The 21,752-nt window shown below is 36.3% G+C and overlaps 1 protein-coding gene and 1 pseudogene across 1 annotated transcript; both read right to left on the bottom strand.

Annotated features, from left to right (window-relative positions):
* Positions 1-2,186: 2,186 nt before the first annotated feature.
* On the bottom strand, positions 2,187-18,904 carry LOC113280604 (annotated as a pseudogene).
* A 564-nt stretch (positions 18,905-19,468) lies between these two features.
* LOC113284391 (uncharacterized hydrolase YugF-like) lies at positions 19,469-21,350 on the bottom strand. Its single transcript, XM_026533837.1, has 4 exons — positions 20,668-21,350; positions 20,407-20,584; positions 20,226-20,295; positions 19,469-20,133 (listed from the first exon to the last, which is right to left on the bottom strand). Exons 1-4 carry the CDS (start codon positions 21,308-21,310, stop codon positions 19,822-19,824), a joined length of 1,203 nt encoding a protein of 400 aa, XP_026389622.1. The 5' UTR covers positions 21,311-21,350; the 3' UTR covers positions 19,469-19,821.
* Positions 21,351-21,752: the final 402 nt, after the last annotated feature.

Below are 21,752 nucleotides of genomic sequence, written 5' to 3' on the forward strand. Positions count from 1 at the left end.
GTATTCGAATTTGGGTCGGAGAAACTCCTAGGTTATAAAGGACGTTATCTAGGGGAATCAGGTGCGCAGATCTTTCCAGATTCAAGAGGCTTAAGGAACGCGATTGTACATTAATCAGTGCGATAATGGGTTAGGGCTCAACTACATTCCAGTCTGAAGTTAACTTATGGTAGACTAGAATCTGTAGAGGCTTAATACAGTGTGGTGTTCAAGTATGGACTAGGTCCCGAGGTTTTCCTCATTAACAAAATTTCTGGTGTATGTGTTATTTCTTTTCGGCATTATATTTTCTTTATATAATTGAAATATCACATGTTATGTCAATCACAGTTTATAAATCCGACCTTGTTTGTTGGATATAACTTGATTGATACTCAGATATTGGTATATGGTACCATCTGAGTTATTCTCATTCCAATCAGGTTGACAGACTCTTATTTGTTTGATTTCTGATTGTGATGAGAAAGAGATAAAGCTCTTTGATATCTTCCCTTGATCGAGTTTAACTAAGTTGTTACTCTCGTAATTATATTGGAGTTTAGTCCATACAGATTGTCGAATGAAAAAGTTAGGTGTGGTTGTTGTATCCCCCGCATTTTCACCAAGCATCAAATTATTCAAGCTGACACTTCAATTATGAACCCCCGACAAAAATATGTGTGGCAAATTGAATTTGACAGGTTTCAAGCACAAATTAAACAACAAGCTGAATTTAATAACAACCAACCTAGTGACGATGATGAGCATGATGAGTTCGATGTAGTAGTACCTCTAGATAATTGATGTATTAATTTGAAATGTTGAATTATAATTTTAAAGTGTATTGCATTTTACTTAATATTAATTTAAAATGAAAAGTTTCTTAATTTGAAATGTGTATTCTACTTAATAACAAGCTCAACTCATTAACTTAATATGTTAAATAAAAAAACTACAAACAAATTGACAATTAGATGTTTAGACTGATACATAGAACAAAACTTAATAATTACGCCAACCGGCTCTTCCTTACTCTGTCCAAAGATCTACTCTCATATCTTCTCTTAATCAGTCATACAAATTCTGGTTATAAATGTAATTAGTCATTTTCCCATAGTTTCTTGCAGGCACGCCTCTTTGTGATTGAATCTCAGGCCTTAAACCTTCATCTTCATAGTTAGTCCACTCCTTGTCACGATGGGTTTCTTGAATTACCATGTTATGTACAATTATGCAAGTGAGCATAGTCTTGTGCATTTCACGAGGACTTAAACCATGATATGGACCACAAATGATAGCGAACTTCCTCTTCAAAATTCCAAAATCTCGTTCCACATCCTTCTCAATGCCATTTGGCGTTCGTCAAAATGACGATATGAATTACCCGATGCCACTGCAAGATAATACCCGTGAGTGTATTGATTGTCGTTGATTGTGAAACAGACCTCGGGACAAATTTTCATACTTCAGATCTTCAAACAGAGGCGACTTTTGTAAAACATTAATATCATTATGTGAACTCAGAGGACCAAAAAAGGTGTTCCATATCCAACAATCATAAGAAACAACAACTTCAAGGATAACAGTTGGTTTCGGGGTAAGGGCCCTTATATTTACCGGCCCAATAAACAAGGTATCCCTGCCATACCGAATGCATGCAATCAAGACTACCTAGCATTCTCGGAAATCCCCTTTCCTGATTCTCCATTTGTCTAACATCTTCCTCGGTTGGTTTTCGGAAATACGTTTGACCAAAATAATTAATTATTACTTCGCAAAACAATGAAAGATAAGTGCATGAAGTTGTTTTTCCCATACGAAGGTACTCATCGTTCGCATTCACTAGTTTTCCATAACCTAGAATCCTTAAAGTCGAAGAAATTTTTTGTTCAAGACTATGACTCTAATATTTAGTGCATCAAACTGATAATTAAATTGAGATTCTACTCTACAAAGCTCATTAATAATCTTTCCCATTGAAAACCAAGCATTCACAATTTCCGACAATTTGTGATTAAATTTCTCAAACGAATCTTCATCAAACATACGAAGGTTTTACAAGTCATAAGTTAGGTTTTGAAGCCTGACTTACTTCTATGCGTAATTCCCTTCAAATACAGTTTCTAAGATATCCTAAGACTCTTTTGATCTAGTGCACGTAGACGCATGATGTTGAAGATCTTGGCTTATGGCGTGGATAATGACATTTAATCCATCAAAGTTACATTTAGCATATTTGATTTCTTCATCATGCCTTTAGGAATAGCAACAACTCCTTCTCCAACGAGTGGAGCATTATATCCTCTTACAACAAGTACCCATGTCCGAAAATCACGAGCTTGTAAGAAAGAACGCATCAGTTTTCTACCATAAGTAATTTGTGCCATCGAAAGCTGGCAATACGTTGATTGAGATTGCACTCTTGTCTATAATACACATCGCTTCAAACATAGACTTATTAGGTCAATATTGTTTACCTGCTCGGATACCAATTGAAAACCTAGGGGATACCAAATACACCCAACTTTTTCGTTCCGCGACCTGTATAGACAAAACTAAATACAATTGCAAGAAGACCAACTTAATGATCCTTAGAAATATGTATATAGAGTTAATATTTCAACCTCTACTCAATCAATATGTATATAAACATAAGGTCTGTGAACCTGATTGTTAAGCAGAGTACTTGGACCATCTCAAAAATCAATATCCATGATCAATCTAGTCGTCGTATTCAAATAATTCAATCGGAATTCTACCAAGTAACTAAACTTGTTATTTATATTTTAATATACGATTTTTATAATAAAATAGTCTCAAAATCGATTATAATTAAGCAGATGTATCTACTTAGACTGAATATGTGCAAACCTGTGTAAATCCAATTATAAAGATAAACAGTATAATGTGGAAAAGGAAAAATACAAGACACAAGAAATTTTGTTAACGAGGAAATTACAATAGCACAAAAACCCAAGGACCTCGTCCAGATTTGAACACCAAACTGTATTAAGCCGTTATAGACACTAGCTTACTATAAGACTTCGGATTGGAATATAGTTGAGATCGAACCCACCCTCCAAGCGATTAAGTTACAATCTCGCTCCTTACGTCTCTTGAACCTCGTAAGGTTCTATGCACTTGATTCCCTTAGCTAACATACTTTATAGCCTAAGAATTGTTTCAGGCGAAGTGAAGACTTTTAATACCAATCTGCCTCTAACAGATAAGCCTATTTGATTTCCGTTTAGATCAAGGATTAAGGTGTAGAATATGTTTGCAATATACTAGCAAACATCACAAATCCAGAACTTACGACTCCTGAAGAGCGGCCTAGATTCTTAACCACCTCTCAAGAACAATCATCAAAAGATCAACTAAGATCAGTCTTTATATATCTATCTTGAGGAATCACAAAGTCTGAGACGAAGAGAAATTTGCGATTCCTATCTATCTTGCCTGAAAGAGACTACGAGAACCTCGATAACAGAAAAGCAATATCGGGATACACGAACTATCAAGGTAAAGATAGTCGAACCTGGCTTCACGAATCCCCGAGCGAAGTCTTTTTGTTGTAGACCTAAAAGGTCAATAGAGGTGACTCTAGAATCAACTAGGACGCAAAGTGTCAGGGATTGAATTTCCCATATGACAAAGATATTATATTTATAGTTTTCAAAGACTGGGGTTAGATTAGAATTAAAGCTAAGATAACTTAAGAATCAAGAAAACAAATTAGGTCTTCAAACTACAATAGAAGACTATACACATAGGTTCGGTTACTGAACTTTGTATAATGACTGTTCGGTTTGGCAAGTTAGCCAAAGAACTAAAAGCTATTTTATGTTCATTTAAGCACCTAAGAAATTAATCATGGTTCACACACATTATTTTTTAAGTGATCAATGAATTCTTAGAAGTGTTTAAGAGAGTTCTATGAATTGTAAACCTATTAGTTGATCAATGAATTATTAGAAGTTTTTAAGACTAGACTACCGAACTCAATTGACCACGGTTCGTGAACCGAGTTCGCCAACTTCTAGACAATTTATCCAACTTATAAAATCAATTCCCAACGGTTCTCCGACCGGGTTCGTGAACTGTTCCGAAATGAACTTGCGGTATTTCCATATCTCAGATATCTATGGTTTGCAAGCCGGTTCGCTAACATACCCTGAGTAGAAATTTCAGTAAGTTCATATTTCTTTCTTATGATGTTTGAAACATTCCCAAGTGTATAATTAATCATCTGGATGGGGAATTTTCAATTGATCCAAAAATTAATTCATAGAACTAACATTGTTAAGGACCTTTGAACATCTGATCGCTAAATCGTATTTCGAGATTTTCACTAGACAAGCTTGACTCGAAACATCTTCTTTGTAAATCTACTATATATAAGTCATACGACATAGTCTCAATAAAAGGTGGTATAGTGAGTAAAATAGAATGGTTCAATCTTCACATACCTGATACAGAAGCTCTTCAAATGTCTTCGTCGATCTTCAGTATTCAAGGGTGATCTTTGATTTTCAACTACAATTCTAACCTATCTGAAACTTGACTTAGTAGAGTAAAAATCAAGATATAGTTTTGATCACCTAACATTGACAACAAGCTTGAGATAGTAAAACTTGTGGGTTCAATAAAACAATTCTCTAACACAAGGCACCTCTTTCAAGGACCTTATGTAAGTGCATCATCCTCGTGGGACCATGGTACTACACACTAGTCATTTACAAATTCTCAGTAAGATAAAATTATCTTTTCAGTTTCGTCTATGGTCATGGACGAATTTCACTTATAGGATTTAAAGGTTTGTCATTTATTGAGATACTAAATACATTATGGTGACTAACGTGTTATCTTAGAATGAGGTAAGCCATTTTAGCATACTTAATAATAGGTAATATAACAATATCCAAACTCATCGATAAAGATTCTAATTAAATAAAGGAATGTTAACACTTGGAATATATTATTTGACATAAATGTTGATAGGAATTTCCTAAATATTTAAATTCTTTCCAGAGGTACAGGAAATTTAGGCAGTTACCTAGCAACAATGAAAATTTTATAGTTAAGTCTTCTTATCATGTGATTCAGAGGAACTATAATGGTGGTAACACTAGTTTTCAAAATCCGTTAAATTGAACTCTTTTTGGAAGCTTAAACTTCCTCCCAAAATCCATAGTTTTTTATTTTGTTTGTGGAAGTTTTTTTCCCATTAGAGAAAGTCTAGTGGGACTCGGAAAAGAAACACATTTGCTAAGCTAGGTGAATGCACAAACCCGGTTTTGACCAGTTATTATTGGTTGAAATGGACTCTTATGTGCAATAGCACTAGCAATTTTGTAATAGCCAAATATCATCGACTGGTTGGTTGATATTAGTTTGGATGATGGAAACCCAATTTATGAAGAATTCATTTTTGTAAACTCCTGGGAATTTAACCCTTCTAGTTTGAGTTCTAGTTCCTGAACGGAATCCTCTTAAGAATTGCCTTGGTTTTGAAACTCTTCCAAAATGTCGTTGTGGAGTGTTATATATGTGTCTTGTAAACACAAACTCGTATTCGTAAGAACTGTGTGGAGCCTCCAAGCAAGATTTATTCTAGTAAGAAGATGGGAAATCCTACCCTAAGGAGAACTATTTCATTTTTGAAAAGAAAAAGAAGAATATGAAGAAGCCTAGAGCAAACTGCTCCAACCGACAAAGGGATTGCAACCCTTCTTGAATAACTTAAGAAGACTAAGATGGAAGTGCAAGTACTTAAAGAAATTCTGCAAAAATTGCTCGAGATTTAAGAAACACTTGTCAAATAACATCCTAATAGGTTTGAAGGAGTAAATACTCTTATTCATAAATCCTACGTCCCAGTGTCGGTTGCTGAGAACAAGTTCGGGAATGATGAAGGATTCTTTAAGAATATATTAATTACTAGTTCACTCCTTGTAATAATTTTATTTTTACTGTTTTAAGGGGGAATACTAGTTTTTGGAGTAGCGTTTATATGTATTTGCATTAGCTATTCCAAATACTATCATCTTGCAACAATTAAAGTTTATTTATTTAAATTTTATTTCGGAGATGACTTGAAATTCCTAATCTTTATTTATTATTTATTATATATATTTTGTGAGATGTGTTCTTTGCTATCATATTTTTGGTGATTAGAACAAATATCTCATATTTTGTCATAGGTTAAGCTCTTAACTCTTTGTGTTCGTCACTGGCTAAAAGATGAGTGAGAACGCAGGGGATATAAAGTACACCCAACTTTTTCATTCTGAAACCTGTATAGACAAAACTTAATACAATAGAAAGTATACCAACTGAATGATCCTTGAAAATATGCGTATAGAGTTTATTTATCAACCTATACTCATCAGTATGTGTATAGACACAGAGTCCATGAACCTAATTGTTAAGCAGAGTACTTGGACGATCTCAAAAATTAATATATCCAAGATCAATCTAGTCGTATCCAAATGATCCAATCAGAATTCTGCCAAGCGATTAAACTTTTTATCCATATTTCAAGATACAAATTCTACAAGAAACAAGTCTCGTAATCGATTACAATTAAACGAACGTGTCTACCTAGATTGAATACGTAAAACCTGTATAAATCCAATTATAAAGATAAACAGTATAAAACGGAAAAGAAAAACACAAGACACCAGAAATTTTGTTAACTAGGAAACTGTAATAACAGAAGAACCCAGAGACCTCGTCCAGATTTAATCACCAAACTGTATTAAGCCGCTACAGACACTAGCCTATTATAAGACTTCAGACTGGAATATAGTTGAGACCGAACCCACCCTCCAAGCGATTCATTTACAGTCGTGCTCCTTACGTCTCTTGAACCTCGCAAGGCTCTGCGCAATTGATTCCCTTAGATGACATCATTTATAGTGTAAGAGTTGTTATAGCCAAAGTGAAGACTTTTGATACAAATCTGCCTCTAACTGATAAGACTGACACAATTCTGCCTCTAACCGACAAGACTATTTGATTTCCATTTGATCAAAGATCAAGGTGAGGAAATTTATTTGCGGTAAATAAAGCTAGAAAAACTCACAAATATGGAACTTATGACTCCCAGAGAGAAGCCTAGATTCTTAACCACCTCGCAAGAACAATCTTCAATTAGGATCAGTTGTCAGATATCTATCTTGTGGAATTATAAAGGCTGAGACGAAGAGAACTTTGCGATTACTATCTATCTTGCCTGAAAGAGATTACGAAAACCTCGATAACAGAAAACCAAGATTAGGATAAGTGTCACCAATTTTCTAAAGAAACTTGCATACTTGTGACCATTTTTTCTTCAAAAATCCCGGTACATCGTTTATTCTAGATGCACTAGCATTTAGTAGATGCAATCACCAGCATAGATCCCTAATTTCCCATGTTTGACTAGACCTTGTAATAATCCTTGAACACACTACAATTGCTTTGTATTTTCTACTGTGACAGGCCGGGAGGCAAAACCCAAATTGTTTTAGAAAAATGGAAATCGAAAAATAAATGCGTTGTTGTTTCGGATTCATGGAACAAAAAATGAATTTATCCTCTACAGTAACAAGATTAGATAGAGTACCTCTTGTTGGGAGACAGTTAGCTAAGCATTTCCAAATTAAAACTTTATGTGTTGGGAATATTTAGAATCCATAATTTGTTCCAAAACAAAGCTTGACTCACATTCCTGCATAACATGATTAGTAGCGCCAGAGGGATTGCTAAGTTTTGAACATAGCGTTATGACTAAAAAACCACCATATTTTCAGTCAAAGTCTACCCAATTTATCTTTACGTCTTTTACCATTAAGTGGTTTATGCATTCTAATACTCATAATCTGTTTAGCGATTTTTATCGAGAAATTTGTGAACTGAGTCAATCAGAATCAGGTCAGTTATAAATGTTAAAGTCTAGGTTTCTTAATTTCAAAATCTAACTCTACCAGAGGTTTACTTATTTGGTATCCATTTATCTGGCAAGATGTCAATAGAGGACCCAACATACGCCAACCTCACACAATGTAACTTAGAATGTTAGAAACACAATAATTCTAATCAATAATTGTGAAGTTAATTGGATTTTATAGTTCTTTTTAGAATTGAGATTTTCAGATGAAATTGAACCTTGTTTATGTAAATCGGTGATGTTTAACTCCTCGTCGTCAAGGCCTAACCAGGGAAGAAGTACTTTGAAACATATTTCAAAATTCAACAACCTAATCCAATAGAAGAAGCATCAGCAAATAACGCTCAATTTACATCTCCATTAAAATGCTCAATTTACAGGCCCGGCTTTGTGCCAAAGTTGACGAAGGTAACAAATTATTATTTTCTTAGTAGTTGATAAAGGCCGATTTTATGCAACAAATTATTGTTATAACATTCGGTCGGATAGGCACAAAAAGTAAACGCATACAGAATAAGTGTATAAAATTTATTTCGATTCACCACGTGATGTTGATTCTATAAACAGAGATGGAGACATATACAGAATAAGTGCATAAGATTTCTTCATGTTTTTCATTGCATTTAAGAAAGATGGTTAATCACCACTAAAGTGTGCATACTGTGAGGCGATGAAAAAGTAGGGCCCAAAGGTTTTTGCAGGAACGATTTTTTGGGACCATGGTTTTTTGGGGGACCATGGTTTTATTTTGTGTAAATACATTAGAAGTAATTCTAGGTCACCCCATATCTAGTTATTTATTTAATATCTAATCTACCCTCTTAACTAATTTTAGGTTAATGATTTAGTTAAAAACAATTAGTGAGATTAAATTAAAAGATGGGTTTATTATTAGTTGAGTAGAATTATTGTGAGAGTAGAGTTAGAGAAGATGAAGGAGAAAAACATGGAATATAAAAAAAATCCAATTCACCCCCTTTGAGTATTCAAGTGATGAAAACTCATCTGATTCTTCATCTCCATCCTCTCCTAGAATATTTGTTAATCTTCAAAATGATTCAGATTTGGATTATTTCTTAGATGGTGATTGTATTCTTCCCCAAAATGAAACTCAAGATGAAAATGATGGATTTTATCAACCACAACCGGAGGAAGAGTATTTGGTGAACAAGTATGCTCCAAACTTAGATAATGTATGTTGAATTGGTAAAAACTTCCCCAAGAATGTAAATTTTTGAACTGGATTTTGCACAGTTCGGTTACATTATATGAAGAACATGTAACCGAACTGTTCTGAAGGTGTAGTTCGGTTGCCTTGTGATATGAATAAGTAACCGAACTCATTTGAAGATGTAGTTCGGTTACTTTATCCAAACACGCAGGTTACCGAACTCCATATTAATGGAAGTTCTGAGATGCAGTGTTATGTTCGGTTGGTTCGAAACTAACCGAACTTTACGTAAAAATAAAGTTTAACTAATTGTATACAGTTCGGTTGGTTCGCAAACTGCATGTACCAACTATCTAACCATATGTGTCGAGAAACTTAGACGTATGAGAGTGGTGATTGCGCTCGTTAACCACAACCATTTTATAGGCCTTCGGTTAGAAGACAATTTTCCATTGCCTCCGATATGTGGATGCTCTTATTGGAATGGATTTAACCCCGACACAATGTTGGGTTGGTGCATTATGTATGAACATAACATGGAGATGTGGAAAGCTTTGGAGGAATCGGACAAAATTATACACGAAGGTTCAATTTCCCTTGGGGATGATTAAATGTACCCTTAGCTAGAATATGTATGCTTTGAACATCATCATAAGAATTAAAGATTGTGTTTTTTGGAATTTGGGTGTATTATAGTGTGTTTGCATAATTTGCTTTTATACAAAAAGTCACTCTTGGTTTACAGTGATAGGTTCGGTTACCTATCAAATTTATGGTGGTAACCGAACAGATAGTTCGGTGGCATACATATATTTGAGATACTACCGAACTAGCAGGTCGGTTGATCCCGCAGAATAATGAACAAACCGAACTTCTTATGGACATAGCATTTTCACTAATTCGGGTACTTAAAAGTTCAATAATTAATTAAAATACAACATCAAAATAACAAACAAAAGTTGTGGGTGATACTAAAGCTAAAATTGCATAACATTTAATATCCGAAACGCGTTACGAAAAAGTGCACAAGGATGCGGAAATGATCTTCATATTTGAAATTTTTTGTCTTCCATCTTCGCCATTCATTTTTTGCTGTTAAAAGAATTTCCTCGCCTGTTTCATCCCTAAGTCGATACCGCCTTACAATCCGAAACAAAGCCATAAATTCCACAACTCTCTCTTTAATCTTATCAAATCGAAGTAACAAAGCTATATGATCACGGTTATGAGGGTTTCCTGTGTCGGAGCAAAATTGCTCATGATTTTTTCCCCAATAACTTTGACTCATAATACCATTCATTCTTCGTTCTTCACCCCTCTTTGGATAGTATAGTTTGTAGTTTCTGCAAAGAGAGAGATCTTCATCTAGAGTAAATTTAGCACTATTAGCTGCCATTTTTAGAAGATTTTGAGACAAAATGTTAACTATGAGACACATATTTATAACCAAAGAGGTGTATAACGGCAAGAAAAATAGCCTTTACTTGAAATTTGTGTCATTCAAATTTCAAAATACAGAGTTCAGTTACATAGGAAATGCATAGACAAAACCGAACATGGCAGTCTAAAAGTTCGGTTGTTTCGCAGATTTGGTCAACTAACCGAACTAAGCAAAAACAATATAAAGTTACAGTGTAATGTTCGGTTACCTGGTATTATTTTGCAGGTAACCGAACTTAGAAAAATTTTCACTGATTTTTGAGCTCCATAGTTCGGTTACCTGGTATTATTTCGCAGGTAACCGAACAACAGAGTTCGTTTACCTGCGAAATAATACCAGGTAACCGAACATTACACTGTAACTTTTGAAATTTGTTGTTAATGAGTTTGGTTAGTTGATTAAATCTGCGAAACAACCGAACTTGTTTTTTTATCAAGTTCGGTTGTTTGCCAAATTTAATCAACTAACCGATCTTCCTAATAATTTCTTTAAAAATTTGAGTTTAATGGAACACATATGAGTCAAATAGCCAAACTAACTAATAATTTCTTAAAAATTTGAATTTAATGAAACACATATGAGTCAAATAGCCAAACTAATCCCTTAAAACACAAATTAAAAACCAAATTATGAAATTCATTGAGTAATCCATATAACTAAATGTTGGAAGCAAACATAAGAAAACAAACTACCAAATCCGCAAAACAAAAGTCTTCCAAACATAAGGAAACAAACTACCAAATCCGCAATAAAAAAGTCTTCCAAACATAAGAAAACAAAGTACTAATTGTTGCAATCACTCATTTACCACGACTACTACGAGAAACTTTTCTACTCTTGCGTTTAGGAGCTTTAGGTCGTCCTTCGTCACTAGGAGTGTCATCTCCACTGCTTTGTTGTTGAACCATCCGACTTGAACCTTCCCCTTCTCGGCGACTCCTCTTCGACGGCATGGTCTGGCTTGGATCAACCTGGCTTGTATCGACAAGGTTGGGATTAAAAATATTAGTTATTTGGTTGTAGAGGTCTGTTTGTTCTCGAGTGTCCATCGACTCTCTACTCCGGATTTTCGCCATCATTTTCTTCAACAATTTAGCACTTGCCTTCACCTTTTCTCATCAAAAACATAAGTAACTATCATTTTTCGATACTTTATAACATTTTGAAAAACAAAAATAAGAGTAAATATCTTACCGCCGAATTCCACAAGATCATGGCCTCATCACCACACATAGGGGTATGCTTCATAATCTTCTGAGCCTCTTTCTCCATTGCCGTCGCTTTTGCTTTATCAGCACGGGCTTGTTGGACACTGTTTATTACACGAGGATGAGAAAAATGTCCATACCATTCCATATATCCATCGTCAGCGGCATTTGGCTCATCAAGCGAATCTTGTAACTCTTCGACTGGAACAAGATAATCCCCAAAGTTCTTCCAGTGGTCCACTGATGGAGCAGGATCGTATTTGGGGATGAAATTCTTCTCGCTGTTCTTAGTTCCGACCTTCTTTACCTTGAAGTTGAAGTTTTCCACTTGTGAGACACTTTGGACACAAGAAAGTTGTCTAAGTACTCTTCGAGGATTATACATTGTACAACCCCCAGGATGAAACAACGGTCTATTATAACCCGCAACAGGTGAGAAATTAATAACATCAACATCCTCCTCGTCTTCATCTGATGCAATGCTGTAAGGACGGAAAACCACATCTTCCACTGTTAACTTATCCAATGTCTCCCTCAACTCCAACACCTTTTTTTCCTTATTCTTTTCCTGTGAGTTCAGAAATTCATATTTACCAGCTGTAGGCTTCCCATAAGGCCAAGGAGTGCGAGCATGAGACAATTGCAGTTTAGGGAAGTGGTCGTACACCCAAACCTATGAGAAGAGGCAAAAAATAATACATTCGCAATATGATTAGTAACAATACACATTCATTCACTTATATATTCAAACACACAAACAATAATTTAACGGGGTACCTGAACAAGGGTGTATAAGCCTCCAAAATATAGACTCCTAAGCCTCGAAGCTTTTCTGAGTTCCACTTGAACGAATGAAAGAACCGCAATGCCCCAAGAGTAGTTGTTCACCTCATCCAAGGGGTCCAATAGCTGGAAGTAATGAGCATTTACCACGTGGCCTGAAGTGTCAGGGAAGAAGATGGTTCCAAGTTGATATAACAAATAAGCAGTCACATGGTGCTTATTCTTCTCCTCTGTCATCACCAACTTTCCTTGAGCAACCTAATCTTTCGTCCCTGAAAACTCATCAAACAAGGTTTTGAGCTTGATCTTTTTCAACTTCTTCTTGTACGTGCGGTCTTCCTCAAACTCATTATACTCATCACCTTCCTTAGGCTCTTTGTTAGCTCGCCTAAACTCACATTGTGCCTTTTTATCGCTCCATCCTAGACACCTTTCGACTAGTTTTTCAAGAACTTCATAACTCATCGAGGGATCGTAGCCATCTCGAACACTTGTTCCTGTAATTGGTAGGGATGTGATTCTAAAACAATCATCCGGAGTTATTGCCATCTCACCAAAAGGTAGATGAAAGGTATCCGTTTCTGGATAAGCCCTCTCGGCAAATGCAGTAACAGTGACAACATCAAATTTTTGGTGCGCATGTTGTATCCCGTTCCATAGTACACAATCAAATACCGCCAAGCGGACCTCATCACACTCATTTTATATATTCCATACCTTGTTCTTTTGACGTTTCAAAACACGAACAACATTTTTATGATCCTAAAAAAACAACATCATATCTTATATACTAATATATATAGAAAAGAACAATATATGTCAAAATATAATAAAATGACTGAGAAATCTAAATCTTGATGGTTAAGATTGAACCATACCTTTGTCGCAAAGATCTTGGCAGCCCATGAGTTTTTGTAGCCCATCAATACCTCCCTGCCATCTCTTGGAGTACCATATGTTGGATTCTTTGGCGGCAAACACAAATCCTTATGAGGAATGTATGAATATCTAGCACAAGGATTTTTATGCGTCTTTCTCGGTCTCTTTACCACTATGTCTGCTTGTTCCTCTTCTTCTTCCTCTTCATCCGAGTCCTCCTCTGATCCATCATCATCCTTATCTCCATCCTTGTCTCCATCTTCCTCATCCTTTTCACCCTCATCATCGCCACCCTCATTTCCTCCTCCTTGAACTGGTTCATCTTCTCCACCTTGATTATGTTCTTGACTGCCCATCTCTTCCACAATCTCTTCATTAACTTGTTGGCTTACGTTGTCAACATTATCTCTATTGACACCATCTTGGATGACAATACCCGGTAATGACCCACCTCCATACTTAGCATTTTTGGTTCCACGCTTACCGGCACCACAATGTACTTTGCCTCGAGACGTGGGAGTTCTCAGATCTTCCAGTAAAGGTTGTTTTCCTCTAATCAAGAAAACAAAATATATTAGCTTAACCGATAAATGATTGACTAAATCAGATGCAACATAAGGGTTCTCAGCGTAAGGTTCAGTTTGAATAGGTTTTTTGCGAACACACTGAACTCCACATGTGTGCAAATACTGAAGAGTTCGGTTTGTCAAGGATTTTTGCGAATAAACCGAACTCAACATTGGTCACTAATAGTAAAGAGTTCGGTTTGTCAAGGTTTTTTGCGATCAAACCGAACTCCACATGTGCGCAAACACTGAAGAGTTCGGTTTGTCAAGGTTTTTTGCGAATAAACCGAACTCAACATTAGTAACTAATAGTGAAGAGTTCGGTTTGTCAAGGTTTTTTGCGAATAAACCGAACTCCACATGTATGCAACAAAACATAGTTGGACAAGTTCGGTTAAATTGAAACTCAACATATAGGGCAAAATAGCATAGTTAGGTTATATTGAAATTTGTTTTTTTTTGGTAAAGTTCGGTTACTAAATATTTTTAGAATATTATGCAAACCAACCGAACAAGATAGCTCAGTTCGGTTACACAAAAACTCAAAATAGCGGGCAAAATTGCACAGTTCGGTTACAAGTGGAAAAAAATTGTTATAAAACTGGTGAAGTTCGGTTAGAAAAAAGTTTTAGGCTTTTTTGCGAACTAACCGAACTGGCAGTTCGGTGACCCAGTTTTGAATCCTATAAAACCGATCTGTTCTTCCTTTCAGGAAGTTCGGTTAACAAACTAGGATTTTCTAGAAATTCGTCCTAACCGAACAGCGCACTGTAACTCCCATTCGAACCCTATTTTGATGATTTCTATTCAATTAAACGAATCAAAATCAAATTAAAAGTATGGGTTTGTTGGAAAATACCTGCGAATCGGTCCTATGACAGAATCAAGCTGCTTCTTACTGCGTCTATTATATTGGATTATGGATTCACTTGGCTCTTCCACTTCTTTATGAATCTCAAAATCACTTGGCTAATTTGCTAGATGTTCTAATGGGGGACCTGTTCCTGGGAGTCTATTGGTTTTCTTTCGAAGAACCGTTCTTATAGTCTTGATTAATCGACGATGAAAATTTTATGAATCGACGACTAATCGATGAAGATGATGTTGAAATGGGGGAAGAGGAAAGAAGAAGAGGAGAACAGTTCCTCAAATATTTTTTTTTGTGCGGCTAGGTTAGATTAGGGTTATATTTAGGTTTTTCTTTCTGATTAAGTTAGATGTAGTTATTAGGTTAGGGTTAATTTAATTAGGGTAAGGGCCAAATTAGTAATCTCATCTGATTTTAGGACATCCCTTAACATTGTAGGGTAGGTGGCCTAATAGGACCATGGTCCCCCCAAAAAAACCATGGTCCCCAAAAAATCGTTCTTTTGCAGGAGGTTTGAATGTTCGGTTGCTGAGCATGAAACCCATTTTTGCAATATCTGATCGACTAAAACTTTGTTTACCGGATGGAAAGACTTGCAGACTCACTTCAAGGTAACTGTCTGCATCTTTGTTCGGGTTACTAAGAGAAACCGAATCCACGGGAGCATTGTGTTTCTGAAATGACAGTAGAAGTGCATTCTGCAGAGAAGTGTAGTATGAGGCGTTTCCCAAGTCTGAGAAGGATGGGGCCCTGAAGAATAGGGTACCATTGTAGGGATATGAACATTCACAGTTGGGGCTGCTATTTTGGCCATTAGGACAGAGACTAGGTACACAATTATTAGGGGGAGTTGAATATGGAGGAGATGAGTGTACTGCAAGTTGACAGAATTTTGCTGTTGCTGATGGGCCGCAAACTGGATTACCCATGAGTCTGCAGTGTAACGTGGAGTAAAATGTATCAAATCAAACATGAGAGGCAAAAATTCACTAGAACAGGCTATATTGACTAGATCGACTTAATCTTTCCAGTTTCCAACACAACCAGATAGAAAGCTGAAAATTCATAATTGTAGGTATATATAGAGAGATAAAATGAATACAAGTGAGTGTCTTACTGTAACTCATTAGGGTAACTACCTCTCTCAACATAACCTGTAATAAAATTACTCTGCAGATCAATAAGCTCCAGTTGGTCACTGAAGCTGCTACCTATTTCCAAGGAGCCATTGAGCATGTTTTTCTTTAAATTCTTACCGCCAGAATCACAAACCATCAGCTTTCAAATAATAAAATGAAAACCAGGAAAGCTATGAGGATTGACTCTTTCCTATGGTACTGTTTCATTATGGGATGAACTAATGGTGTTTCTATATTCTTTTTGGTCCCAGTTACGTTCTCAAGTTGTTATCCAATTTCCCATATCCAAGCGTGCTATTTTGGGTCACTATATCAGACACCCTATACCAGTGACGAACGCCCTTTTCTTGTATGCAGTTCGGTCGATTAAGAGCAGCACAGGAAATAAATGAAAACCATGATTATTCATGTAATGGACATGAGAATCAGCACATTTGTTACTTACAAAGTCTGTAACTGTGGAAGCACAAACAAAGCCGGAGGGAGTAGTCCTTGAAGATTTGTGTTCTCTGCCTCCCTGCATGAAATATATGTAACTTTGTAGCTAAACCTCCTATTTCCGTGAAAAGTGGTATATATATATATATATATATATATATATATATATATAGAGAGAGAGAGAGAGATACAATGTGGTCAAGGACTTTAAGGTTGAGAAATATGATGGAAAATCTGACACATCGGAAGTGTTGTTGCTCAAGTCCCTGTAATATGCGAATCACTGAATGATCAGTACGTATCGGTATCACCTAAATGTAGATTATGGTGGAGTTAACAGTAAAATCAAAATTTGCACGGACAGCACCACTCATGATCCGCACATAACCGACGAATTTGTCCACTTACACAAAATTGAGAACTTGCATTCCACTTAGATCTGGAAATGGGCCAACAAAATCATTGTTGGCCAAATGCCTGGAAACGAAAAACCAAATATCTCTTAAGAATTCTGAACTCGAAATACAAAATGGTAATGCAACTTTAAACAAGATCCCAAAATTCAATTAAAAAAAGAACTTACAGCTCACTCACGCTAGTAAGGTTCTTGAGATTTGTAGGGACATTCCCGCTTAACAAATTCCTGTCAAGACGTCTGTAGAAATGATTAAGTTTCAGTTTGCAATGTACAATTAGACACTCCACTTTCACATTAACTCTTTTAGTTGGTTGTGATACTCACAAAACCTCAAGAGTGTGCACAAGTCCAAGAGTTGCAGGGATACTTCCAGTAAATTGGTATCTTCAAAAAACCTGTCAAGTAAAATATACATTTGAAGAAGAAAACCATTATGCACTTTGTTGGTTGCGACCTTATAATTCTTTTAACAATTACTGCTATATTTTCATAAAACAACGGATAAAATTAACTTACACATGTATCAGTTTCATTTCTGAGCTGAAAAGTTGATCCGGAATGGCTCCAGAAAGCTGATTCTTACCGAAATAACTGCAAGTAAGAGTAAATTCATAGATATCCTAGTAAACAAATAACACCAGCACAAATATAACGCTACGCATACAAAGTTATACTGCCAGAAGTTAAAACATACAAGTGCTTGGTATGGGTTAGCATATCTAGACCAGTGGTGTTCTCGCTGGAGACTGGGATGCTGCCACTAAGTTGGTTATCGGCCAGATCCAACCAATAAAGACTAGATAGACTGCCAATGGTAGGAGGTATATTTCCATTGAAGCTGTTAGAGTTTCTAGATCTGCAATGAGTTAAAGTATAAAGTTTCAGAAAACTGCACCAAATATTCAACTTCTCAGCTCCAGTTGGCTAATTTAAGCGGGAGACGTGATTACAGGAAAGCTTAATACTTCACTTTAAAGTATAAAACAAGTTCTACCAAGTGAAACTTCTTACAAAAAGACTAGTTTTGGCAGAGATCCTATTTCGGGTGGAATTGGACCAGAGAAACCGCAACCAACAAGGATCCTGAGATTTAAATGAAACAACGCTGTAAGTAATAGTCTAAAATAAAAAATCTAGGTAACCACTATACCAAAAGTTTAAACTCTCACAAGTTCGTCAGCTTCTTCAAATTCCCAAATGACGGTGGGAGGGGGCCAGTCAGTCCCGTGTTGTATGATAAATCCCTGGATGTTACTGAGAATCAGATGTGATGCTTTACAAATAGCATTCAACTAGAACCAATATTCCTGACACTGTACACACTATCTACTAGATTACTCATGTAAGGCACATAGGATTGATATTTATAGAAAGACAATGACTTACAGAGTTTGTAACTCACTAAGAGACCCAATGTCCCCAGAAAGCTGACCATTCAGACCCATGGTAGATAATTGACTGAAATGAAATTGTTGAATCAAGAATCTCCCCATATTCCAGATGCCGACTAAAAACAAGCAAAAGAAGTAAAAGAAGTAACTGATAAAAGAGACATACATGGAAAAAACACGTGAATCTGTGCAGACAATTCCTTCCCAACCTTCTGCACAAGGATCCGAACCGACCCAATTGGGTGGAATGTTCTGCCACTGAGTCTTGAAGGACCTCAGAACTGCAACTATTGTTGGAAACGCAAAATGGACATGAGTACAACAGAATTGCGAAAAGCAGTACTTTACACATGCACATTTTATTAAAAATTCTGATGCAACGCAGAAAATAGTAAAATACACACGAGGCTATTAAAAATGAAAAAGAACCATAAGAGCTTTAGATAAATACAATCCTGAGGGTCCGTTGTTGCTTCTGCGCCCAAGAACTGGAACAACCCAACAAGCAAAGACAGCATAATTCCTCGATCCATCATTGTTATTCAAACAACCCAAAGATCAAAAAACATAACATGAAATTCAAAAAACATAACATGAAATTCAACCTCGATCCATCATTGATACAATACCGAGTCCCCTCACCCTCAGCAGGACATCATTGAGTGAATACAGAGGGTCAAATACTACCATTTCTCCTACTACCCCACCATTTCCTATTCAAAATCATTTCCAAGTAAAGATTGTGATTGCTGACCAGATTATCTATCCCGCATGAAAGCTATACCAAGTATAAAGATTTGAAAACACAATGTAGTTGATAATTTCATGATTATGCAATGTAATAAGAGAATAAGCAAAATATGAATGACTAAGTCGACACTGTTCGTCATTGGTAGTTCAAACAAATCAAAAAGTCAAATAACTATCAAGAATGTAACAACAACCAAGTAACGTTATAGGTAAGAATTACAGAAGTCAATTGAATAAAATTAACTATTAAAGAGGAATCGCTCCTCTTATAGTTTAGTTTCTTATCTCTAAAGAATGATTCACTAATCCTTTTGTGAACTAGATATCAGCAAGTGGGGGCAGTTGCCCTCACTTGCCAACTGGCTCCCAAAGTTTACTTATGCACATTTTATAACCAACAGATAGCAACAAGAAAAAGTCATGACCATAAAAAGAAGAAAGAACCATGTATCCTTGACAGTTTACTGATTCTTCAGGTTATCATCACTCATGGAACAACCAATAAGAGATGAACCACATATGCTATTGCTCATTCATGCAAAGACAAGCAATATATAATTACACCATATCATCGCAAACCAAACGGTTCATATCGTGTCGTGTGCTTGTATTAACTATCATTTCCTCAACTCAAAGAATCAAATCAACAAATTGGAGATATCTGACCACACAGTATCCACTAAGTTGTAATAACTGATCAACCAATATATACACTTTTTCTTAATGTGAAAAGTTTATATAAAAATCATGAAAGGCAAAGTAGCCTACTTCGGTTTGATGATCAATTAGGATGCAAGAGAATTTATTTTTTGCTCCAAGAGTCCTGAATTTCCTTTACTGTGCATATCCTTCACGAGTCATGAAGAAGGAAGAGAAGCCAACCAGGGGAGCAATTTTTCGTGCACCAATTCAGGCCTGTCATCATGAGGACAATGTCCCACCCCATCTAGGACAGAAAGGGTAATATTTGGTGAAGTAGAAGGTAGAGAAGAAAAAAACCTTCCAACAGGACCATCAAGTGGTGTAAAAGGATCTTCATTGCCCCATAAAACAAGAACAGGTTGCGAAATTCTTCGCATCAACTTAATTGGGTTTGGTCCTGGCGGACCTGTGATAATAGACACGAAAGCGTCAAGTGCTCCAGCAGCATCAGCTGGTCCTTTGATGATCTGCATTTCAAACAAACAAGTTCATTCAGCCATATAAAATAAGTTCAATCATATTATGTTCAGGCATTGGATAGGTACCCATTTTTTATTACCTCTACTAGATCGTCATCCACGGAATCTTTATTTCCATAAACGGATAATAGAACATTCTTCAGGGTCTCTCTGCAATACAGTGCCATGACTCAAAAAGCATCAGAGTGTTGTTTTTTCAGGTGGTACTAGAACCTGCAGCTTTAAAAGGACATATACTACTAGTCTAGAAACAGCACAGACCTTTGTTTGACGCGCTCGAAAATTGCTGAAGCAATAAATGGCTGGTTCAACAAGAAGTCAATCAACCAAAACAAAGGCAACAGTAGCTTAATTCTCCAATCATCAACAACTGCCTTATTGTTCATGCCACCAGAACAGTTTAGTAACACCAGCCCTTGAACCCGGCTAGATCCCGACTCTATGGTACAAAACAAACAACAGTTCATATGCAAGACATGAGCAGAAACCAAATGCAGAAATACTTGCACAATTCAAATATACCTGAGGTTGCAATGACACATGCAAGGCTCCCGATAGAGTTACCAACCAAAACAGTTGGTTTCTGAACAACTTCATCCAAGAAATCCAATATCAACTGTGCCCATGATTCCATGGTGTATGCAAAATCTGATGGTTTATCCGAATCACCAAAACCAAGTAAATCAATGGCATAAACAGTGTTATTCTCAGCTAATACTCTCATATTCCTTCGCCAGTGAGGAATGGATGCACCAAATCCATGGATTAGAAGCAAAGGAGGATTCAAAGAACCATTAGCAGAAGAAGAGGATTGAACCACAAAGTAATTGATAGAGTACTCTCCCCTCCATTTCCATTTCTTAGAATTCTCTTTTATCTCACTAATTTCCAAGATGTTGCTGCTGCCATTAGTAGTGAGAGATGGTGATAATGATGATGATGCATTGGTAATGATTTGATGAGTGAAATCAATTTTCCTCCTCCTCATCCCATTTCCTTTGAAGTATTGGGGCTGTTCTTGCTGCAATTTCAGTGAATTTTTATTAGAAGAATGGATGAGTAACAGTGGACTAACAAATTGAGTTCCTGATTGTGATGATGATGATGATGATGATAGTGGAATTGGAATTGGAGCTGTAAATGTAAGCTGCCCAATTTTCTCCATTTGTTTTGGAAGAAGCAAATTACATACAGACAAGAGAAAAGAAAGAATAGTAGACAGACAGACATACCTTAAACTTTTGTTGAGGACCATCCAGAATCCAGAGATTGCATTACATCCACATATCTTTTGTTTTGAGTTTTGCTACAGTACAAGTTTTGTAGACGTTTGACTCACTGGTCAACGAAAAAACGATATTTTTTTGCGTATTTATAATAACAGTCACACTTCTTAATCCCGGTTTAAAGTCACACTGTTGCAAAGTTTTTGCAAAACAGTCACTAGGCAGCTAACGGGAGCGTTATGTCATGCGTCACAGTTAAGTCAGGCATGGAAATTACCTACTTGTCCCTCAACAAATTGGGACAAGGGTGGTGATGTTGTTGCTGCTGCCTTCGTTGTTATTGTTGTTATTGAAATTGAAATTGAATGTTATGTCACATTT

Source organism: Papaver somniferum, chromosome 5 (assembly GCF_003573695.1).
Source record: "Papaver somniferum cultivar HN1 chromosome 5, ASM357369v1, whole genome shotgun sequence".
NCBI classification, from domain to species: Eukaryota; Viridiplantae; Streptophyta; class Magnoliopsida; order Ranunculales; family Papaveraceae; genus Papaver; species Papaver somniferum.

Bases quoted from the DNA above. Each gene is read 5' to 3' on its own strand.
- LOC113284391 (XM_026533837.1), bottom strand. From the start codon at position 21,310: ATGGAGAAAATTGGGCAGCTTACATTTACAGCTCCAATTCCAATTCCA. The intron at 20,585-20,667 runs GTATATTTGAAT...TTTGTACCATAG, and splicing joins ATGTGTCATTGCAACCTCAG to AGTCGGGATCTAGCCGGGTT. The intron at 20,134-20,225 runs GTAATAAAAAAT...TTTGAAATGCAG, and splicing joins TGGATGACGATCTAGTAGAG to ATCATCAAAGGACCAGCTGA.